The 9440-nt window shown below is 44.7% G+C and overlaps 1 protein-coding gene across 2 annotated transcripts in view; it reads right to left on the bottom strand.

The window, feature by feature from the left end:
* Window positions 1-9440, bottom strand: part of tmcc3 (transmembrane and coiled-coil domain family 3) — a gene marked incomplete at its 3' end in the record, with an annotated part of 47152 nt that overhangs the window by 4630 nt on the left and 33082 nt on the right. For both annotated transcript variants that reach the window (XM_079494905.1, XM_079494906.1), the window contains exons 2-3: window positions 1511-1681; window positions 1-655 (exon numbers count right to left, since the gene is read on the bottom strand). The exon at window positions 1-655 is cut by the window's left edge and continues 166 nt beyond it. In XM_079494905.1, coding sequence (XP_079351031.1) covers window positions 1-655; window positions 1511-1681 — 826 coding nt within the window. The remainder of the gene's footprint in view (window positions 656-1510; window positions 1682-9440) is intronic.

Raw genomic sequence — 9440 nt, 5'->3', positions numbered from 1 at the left:
CCGTCCCCGTCCCAGAGCCCGAGCCCCCTGCCGGGTTCCCGTTGGAGTCGGCCGATGCCGACGTCCCGGCGCTGGAGCACTCGTCGTCACTGGGGTACTTGGTCACCTTGGCCACTGTGTTGGCGCTGCCGCTCAGGGCCCTGGCGGCGCCGCCCTCGTGGAGCCCGCCCGCGTGGAGCCCCGCACCCGCCTCCATGGAGCTCTTCAGGTGGGCGATGTTGTCCGCACTGCCGAACTTGTTCTTGATGAGGTTGGCGAACTCCCGGGACTTGTTGAAGAAGAAGGGCGGAGAGAGGGACACGCCGGGCCCGATGGTCTTCACCTTGTCCAGCGTCGGGTGGCGGCCCATGCCGCTGACGTCTCGCAGACTGCCCTCCTTGCTGTGCGTCCCGGACAGGTCTTTGTGGCTGCCGCCGTCCTTGTGGCCGAAGTGGCAGTGGTGCCTGCTGTTGCTCTCGCCGTCCTTGGCGCGCCGGTGGTACTGCTCCAGTTTCCGCTGCAGCCGCGCAATGGAGTGGGCCGACTTCTGGTTCTTCTTCTCGAACACCTGCCGGATGCGCGCCACCTGCTGCTTGTCGGCGTTGTCCACCAGCTTCAGATACTCTGCCACGTTCTGATCCCGCACCGTCTGCTCCACCTTGATCTGCTCTGTCACCTGCACAGGAATCAGACGAGGATGAGAGGGTAGATCTGGGAATAATGTGCAACAAATGGATGTGTGTTGACTCGTCAACTGATCTGTGTCTGTGACAGATAGCCCTCATTGTGTTAAGATTTATTACCCCTTTGTTTTGCAGTTGAATATTGCCCAGCCGGCACTTATTGCACGCCTGTCTGTCCGCCCTGGAAGCAGGTTTCTTCCCTTTCCCCCCCACCAAGGGGTTTTTCTTGGGAGTTGTTCTGTGCCTGATTTAATGTCTAAGGACAGGGGTTATCAATTATTTACTTCCTTTGTTAAATGTGGGCCTGCAAAGCCCTTCGAGACAGTGATTAAGGGCTATTTATGTAAAGTTAAGTTGAACGTGGGAAACGTATATCATTTCCAGCCATGAAAAACGCACATGCGAGCATTTTGGCATTTCCAGCCATGAAAAACGCACATGCGCGGGTTTTGGCATTTCCAGCCATGATGAAAAACGCACGCGCGTGCGTTTTGGCATTTCCAGCCATGAAAAACGCGCATGCGCACGTTTTGGCATTTGGCATTTCCAGCCATGGAAATGCCAGCCATGCGGTATGTCGTTTTAATTTAATGTTTAAATGTTGAATTTAATGCATTTGATATGCCATCATAACTAAGAAGGTATAAACCATCCTCAACACATTCATGTGTTCCGATGGCCGTGGGCAAATACAGTACAGATACCGCATATTGCAGCAATTATGCCATTAAAGCCATGTGATTCAGTGGCTGAAGTGTCATGCGTGTGTGTGTGTGCACACGGCTCTGTAGTATAACACCATAAAGACATAAAGGGCCCATAAATGGGCTCTTTATCTCCTCTCCAACCTTGAGGATCTTCTGCTGCATGCTGTCGATGCCGAGCGCCCCCTTGGTGAAGTCCAGGCCGACCCCGCCCTCCCTCGAGCTGTCCACCACATCCAAGTTCGAGTCGGAGCCGCCGCGACGCATCGGCACCGGGACGCTGAGGATGTTGCCATCAAAGCCACTGCGGTCTGCCTGCGAACACACACACACACACACACACGCACACACACACATAGTCGCACGCACGCACGCACGCACGCGCACACGCACACACGCGCACACACACACACACACACACACACACACACACACACACACACACACACACACACACACACACACACACACACACACACACACACACACACACACGTTAACACTTGAAGAACACCATAGACTCATCTCTATTTCGCAATGAGGTCATTTTAGGGACAAACTGATTTGTCTGCCTAATTTACATAGGCAACATATTATAATTATGTGATAATGATGAAACAGGAAAGAGACGGAACATGTCATGTAACCATATTGTGTAAGCAAGCAGCTGAGATGAGACACAGTAAGTCTCTTAATTGGTGGTGAGTGAAGCAGGCTGAACTCTGAAGCCCAGGGCTTCAAGGCTGACAAATCACTCTCTCTGTATTGAGAACAAATGGACAATTATATAAACAAACCTAAAAACATTACCATGTGAAAATGACTTCTGTACCGTTGCCACGGCAACGGAGAAAACAGAAATAATACAAGGCCAAACCCTCAAATGCACACATGGGGGCAAAATTCCTACCCCACATAATCTAGGGCAGTGGTTCCTGAATAGAGGGTATGTGTGTGACATCATCATCATACCAGGAAGTTATGCGGAAATGCCTACTGAGTGGCAAAAAACTACTTTCTGGACTTGACAGACCGTACATCCAAACAGAAAAGTCATATTTGATTGCATTAAATTACTTTAATCAACATTAAACTCACTTTGTCACTCACTTTGCCACTCGATCTGCCATTCACTTTATGATTGCGCATACCCCCTTTCCCTTTTTACCTCCTTTATGATGAATTCCTGTTCTGTCTATAGAAGTGTCTATTTGTACGTCTCTAAATGTTTTGATGATTTGAACATGGTGGACCCTATTGGAAACAAGTGTAATGCTTAATTGGGTCGTCCACTCACAGTTAACAGCCTTTGTATTGAGTTTGTGCTTGAAATGTACTGTAATTCTGCAAACTGTTAATAAATTCTTCAATCAATCAATCAATCAATGGTATTGTGAGGCACCCTGGTGTGTTGTGAGATAAGCACAGGTGTGCCTTGGGATTTTGTGACATTATTGCAATATACAGTATACCAAAAAGAAAAAAACACCCCAAGGAGTGGGGACTATTCTACAAACTTTTGCTATGAATTCAAGTTTGCCATGAAGTCAATGCCTTGACTTCCTATTGTGTGCTCAGGTGTGTCTGTGTCTTAGCACAAAATGTTAGAAAACCACTGGTCTTGGGCGCCCGCTGGCCAAGTGGTCCAGGACGGGTGCATGCCATGATGCCACATGCAGGCTTTGGCCTGACAGCGTGTCGTGTGTTCAAGTCCCGTTCATGACGACCTTTGCTGCATGTCTCTCCCTTTCTCTCTCTGCCTCTTTCCTGTCAGTCTTCACTTGATACTATCAATAAAGGCAGAAAAGCCAAACAAAATTGTATGTCATGGCAAAACTAACATTCATACTTAGACTACAAGAGGATAAGTTCTATAAAAAGTGGGATCTCTTCTTTCAGCCTATCGATAATGTATGAGGATCTCAATGAATGTATCCTGTAAAATGCAGCCTTTTTTCTTTTCTTTTCTGTTTTGTCTGTTTTTTTCCCCTTGTCTTTTTTCTTTCCTGTTTGTTGTCATTGTCTTTTTATCAATAAAAAGTAAGTGAAAAAAAAAAAAAGAAAGCCAAACCAAAAGAGATCATAAAAAACAAAATGGGCATATCAGCATTTGTCTTATTTGAGTTTGCATCACATGTATTATAGCACTTTAATGGTGCCTGCAGCTTTGTAGTGATGTTGCCTGTAGCGCATGGCAAAGTCAGCATTCCCATGTCTATTACAGTAAATAGTTCCACTTTTCAAAAGTAAGCACACACATTTCATGTTTCGTGCAGCTCTTCGTTACAGAAGGACAGAAAACACGCACGCACGCACACACGCAAGCACGCACGCACGCACGCACAATACATCTGCTAGGAATTGGAGACATGTGGAGATCATGTGCCCGCCTGTTGGCAGTGCACTCACACTCAGTAATCCATAAACATGGGTATGTGGTTGAGAGTGGGAGGAAAAACATATTTACATGTGTGTGTTTACATAGCGTTTCCACACTGCTCAAAGGCCCCGACCATATGCCCACACGGGACGTTATCTGGTCAGTGACCTCTGACCCCGGCCTGTATTGAGGCCATTGAGATTATGCTACAGATGGGTGGACACACGTGCAAACGCATAACCCACAAGGCTTGCTGTTAAACATTCCGACAAACTCGCACACAGGACGAACTGAATTCCCACTTTTCTAAAAGCGGGCTGATCAACGCATCACAACAAGGAATAAAATATGAACATGAACTGAGCTTCCTTTGGAAGGGCAACAACCCATTTATTTACAGTATTATAGCATTGGTCTTTATTCCACTGCCAGATTTCCTTAGCTTTTTTGCCAGCAGACTATCTGAACAAGAGCATAAGCAAACAGTCCAGTGTGAATCAGTGTTGATTTCGTCGACTAAAACTAAGACGAAAAATGTTCGTCGACTACCTTTTTTCACTGATGAAAACTAAATGGAAACTAAATGAAAACTAAGCTATGATGACTAAAACCAAGAGTAAAGTAAATATACAATATTTCGTCAACAAATAAAAACTAGACTAAAATGTTAGGAAGGGACTAGTGGACAAGAGATCCAGTATATGTCATTTTACACTTGGTTGCATCCTGAAAATAGCAGATCTACAAGCTCACAATGCGCCGCGTCATTACGACAGCATGAAGGCCCGCCAAAATACATTTTAGCCGACTAAATCAACTGTATATTACTGTATATCGACTAAAACTAGACTAACACTAAAACATTCCAGACTTTATGTCAACTATTCAAAAGACTATGACTAAAACTATGCCAAAAACAACACTGGTGTGAACCATACAGTATATGCTTATCTATCACTCCTCAGAGCCTGTGGCCACTGGCAAAGTTCCATATTTGCTCCAAAGACCATGCTTTACACACACACACAATCACACAAATGTACACAAATGCGTGCCAATTCATTCTCTCTCTAATGTTTGATTAAAACAAGAAGATCATTTAGGGATTTTACTGCGTAGGGACCTGGCTACAAGTAGGTGGGGGACACCCTAATACACAGTAAAATAAATCCTTTATATACCCAAGTGTACAAAATGTAATCAAATGGGCCCGGCTCCATTTTGTACACTGACATTACAGTGCACACATAAACACACACAGGAAACCACCCAGGGAAATGCCTTCCTTTGCAGGCCCCGGTGTCAAGAGGGACGCTGTTTTGTTTTTCTTTATCGGTCAGTGTGTATATTTCCACAATGGAACAAAATAATATTTGACCAGTAAGACACCCTGAGGGCGAGAAGCGACCTGAAACAACAGGTCTAGGAATGCCCATATATCGAACTTTTGGTCTCCACCAGGCCGAAGGCATGGGGAGAGAGTATGTTTTGCGTCCTTCCGTCCGTCTGTTACCAGCTAATCTCCGGCACCGTTAACCTGGTCGATGCAAAACTTTGCACACACACTCCCTGGATGCCAACGACGAACCTCTGCCCCACATTTTCCAGAATGGCCTGTTATAGCGCCACCATGAGGCAGCTTTTCACATTTTTTACCTAAAACTGCACCGATCTGCGTGAAACGTTGCATGCACACTCCCTAGAGGCCAAGGACAAACCGTTGACCTGCATTTTCCGCATCTGCCTTTTATAGCGCCACCAGGAGGCCGACTTTTGTAAAACACATTTTTTGATATTACTCCTCCAGATTCTGTCCAAAAATCTCACAAATCGTTACACACTATCTCTATGGTCATGTGCTCAAGTCGGATCTGTCCGATATTTCATATTCCATCCTAATTGGCTATAATTAGCTTTCACAGTTTGCAAGATTGCCCCGTTTTGAACAAAAGCCTCAAATCATGAACGCAGCATGCAAGTTACGTGAAATCTTTCACACATTTTCTTACTAGGCTGAGGAATATATCCCACCCTTTTCACATTGGCCTGTTATAGCGCCACCAACAGGTTGATTTTTGCAAAACACAAAATGCCTCAAAAACATGTTTATATTAATCCTAAACATTTTGCCAAACATCTCACACAGTCCTATCCTCCTGGTGGAGACCTGTGCCCAGAAGGGCACTTTTTCTAGTTTTCTTTCTTTTTTGAATTGACATTTTCGGGCCGTGTAGGGCTAGGGCGTAAAATGTGTGCTAATTAGTAAGGCCAGGCGAGCCCTCTGGCCAGCCCAGTTAGGGCCCAGGTAGGGCCGGGCCTTAATTTCCGGTCCTGTTGATAACTCTAGTTTTAACCGGCTGCCGGGCGTGGCTGCGCTAACTTTGGGGCGGATCCGTCTAGAGTTTGAATGGACAGGTATCAGTTAAAAGGGAGACATCGAAGAGGAAGGACGGGTGGGGAGGGATCAACATTTGGAATGTCAGAACAGGTCAGCTCCATATATGGAGGTTTGAGGTCAGATGTAGAGTTGCTGGCCGGCTCCATATATGCAGATCTAGGTGATGATCCAGTCTTCTCCATGTATATGGTTATCCAGGTCAGTGTCGTGATCTTCATATATGGAGACGGACATATATGAAGCGTGTCACGAGGCGTGGCGGACTGACGACCATGTATGGAGCGTTCTTCACGATTCTTCACAAAATGAGATTGCATATTGTAGGTGTCTGAATCTAGATCTCAATCTTTTTTTGATTCATTGTGCAGCACTAGCTTGGGCTACACAGGAGAATGGGAAATATTCATGAATCTCATCCCTCCCTTGGTATGAATCATACGTGTGTGGAGCTGAGAGATAATGGCCCATATCACCCTATGAATACATATTAAGGTGGTGATAACGAAAGATATGAAAAGCATGTGCGTGTCTGGGTGTGAGAGAAGAATCAGAATCAACTGTACGTCAAAAGAGTGGGTGAAAAATTACTTTTTTGTGTGAGCTCACAGCAGTGCAGTTACAGAAAGCGTATATAGGGAAAAGGGGAAAGGAGAAAAAGAAAAGGGACACAAAACTGCAATCCCAGGTTTTCAGAAGGTGGCATAACCATTTCCTGTTTGTTTTTCCATAGCTTCATTCGATTGGTTCAGCAGCAAATTTGACTTGGAAACACACGTGAAGGCGTTATGCGCGTTTCCGGAACAAATGTTCTGCCGAGCCACACATCTAGCACATCTCTAAGGTCACAATGCGAGTCATGTTGTGGATGAATATACTAATGGCCCTAATATGGGGGACCAAGTATCAGAGGCGTATCTACAATAAGGCGAGGGCAGGCGTCCGCCGTCCGCCTGTCCAAATCCATTTCTGGCCTGGCCAAAATCCATACAATGAGAAAAAAAGAAGACAAAAACAAGACCTGAGAACTATTAATGGACAGCTGATCTTCAGAGTATGAGCTGTTACCCTCTGGTAGACGCTACAGAGCGTGTCGTTGCAAGAGCAACCGCTTTAAACTTTATTTTCTTCCCACTTCAATTGTCCTACTAAACAACCGCCACATAGTTCATAGTTCTTAGTGGGGAAGGGACTTATTGACCTTCATCAGTTAGTTAATGCACTTATACCTGTGATACTATAAACTGTGAATACTCTAGTACTTTATATTTATATACCTCCTCTGATTGCAATTTTGCACCGTTCTTGTGATACTCTTGTGATACTGTACTTGTACATTGCTGCTATTGTGTATTGTCTACTGTGTATTGTCTGTCTGTTTTAAAAAGCGTCATGTACTACTGCACTTTTGCCCAAGACAAATTTCCCCTCGTGGGACAATAAAGTATATCTCATCTCATCTCATATCATTGGCCGTTGCGGTAGAGCGCGACCCTCAATCACCCATTGGAATGTAAATGCATGCCTTTCAGCCTTTGTATCCTACTCGTCTGGCAGGTATATCTCTTTGAAAACCTTTAGTGCTACGATTGTGCGCGGGGAGACGACAATTAACACATCTTGTCTGTCCAAAACGTAATTCCTGGATACGCCACTGCCAAGTATATAGGGTTACAAGTGGTTAACACCAGTTAACTCCACAGAAAGGAAACAAGGAAGTAGAAAGTAAACATGGAAGGAAGGATCAAAGGAAGCAGAAAGGTAGTATGTATTGCATTTGGAGATTAAAGAACTGAACACGTGCAGATTATACTAAACTGTCTCAATTGTTTTAGTTTACACCAGCAAATCAGATTAACGTGGGCAGATTTAAACTGATGTCTGTTGTGGGGTCAGGCAATGGGATTGCGAGGTTTCCAGAGGGATTCAGTACATGAGCCAAGATGTTAACCCATTTAGACCCGAGGACGATTCTACAAATGCCTTCTAAATCATGACAGTTTTCAGAAAAACCTATGTCAGTCGTTCTCAAACTATTTAATAATAATATAATAATAATAAACTTTATTTATAAAGCACTTTTTAAAACAATGTTACAAAGTGCTTTCCAATACAGGTTAAAATACAGTAGTAGAATAAAACAACAACAATAAGCAATATTAATACAAACAGGTGAACACAAAATAAAACGATCAATAATTTAAGTAAAAGCCATCGTGAACAAGTGGGTTTTTAGCTGTGATTTAAAAGAGCTCAATAGGGTGATTTGTCTTAGGGCCTCTGGTAGGGCATTCCACAGTTTAGGTGCACGGGCCGAGAAAGCCCGGTCACCCATGGTGACACGCTGGGTAGCTGGAACTACCAGGAGAGCCTTGCTTGCCAATCTAAGGCTACGTGTTGGCCTATGGGGCTCCAGCATATCTTGTATGTAGATGGGGGCCAAGCCATTTAGTGCCTTAAAAGTGGTAATTCAAATTTTAAAATCAATCCTAAAATGAACGAGCAGCCAGTGGAGGGAGGCGAGGACAGGGGTAATGTGGTCACGCCTTCTGGAGTTGGTCAGTAATCTGGCTGCTGAGTTCTGGACCATTTGAAGACGGGAGATCGTTTTTTTATTGAGTCCGGAATATAGTGAGTTGCAATAATCTAAGCGTGTTGTGATGAAAGCATGGATTACCTTCTCAAGGTCAGGGAATGAGATGAATGATTTTATTTTTGCTATATTACGGAGTTGGAAGGATTGGACCACCTTAGTGACTTGCTGATTAAATGAGAGACTGGAGTCGAACATCACGCCTAGATTACGGGCTGAATTTGTTATGTTATTGGACAGATTGCCAAGCTGTGACTGGAAAGCGGGGATGGAATTTGGGGGGCCAAAGAGGAGGATTTCTGATTTAGAGTCATTTAGCTGGAGGAAGTTCTGGGACATCCAGCACTTGATGTCTGATAAACAAGCTAGGATTAGGGATATATCTGTGCTGCCAGGTTTGAGGGGGATGTAGAGCTGAGAATCATCTGCATAACAGTGAAAGTTTATTTTATGTTTTCTTATAATATGGCCAAGTGGGAGCATATAAATAGAAAATAATAATGGGCCTAGGATTGAACCTTGAGGAACACCGGAGGTCAGGGGGATCTGGGAGGATTTTGCATCCCCAATTGCCACCGAAAAGCTCCTATCAGAGAGGTAGGAGTGCAGCCAGTTAAGGGCTGTGCCCCTGATCCCCACCCACTCTGACAAACGGTCAATTAAAATGGAGTAATCCACAGTGTCAAACGCCAAGCTAAGATCTAAA

The sequence above is a fragment of the Electrona antarctica genome, assembly GCF_951216825.1.
Source record: "Electrona antarctica genome assembly, chromosome: 23".
In the NCBI taxonomy this organism is placed as follows: Eukaryota; Metazoa; Chordata; class Actinopteri; order Myctophiformes; family Myctophidae; genus Electrona; species Electrona antarctica.
Note: the sequence above shows the minus strand (reverse complement) of the source record. Positions and strands in the feature narration are given on the sequence as shown.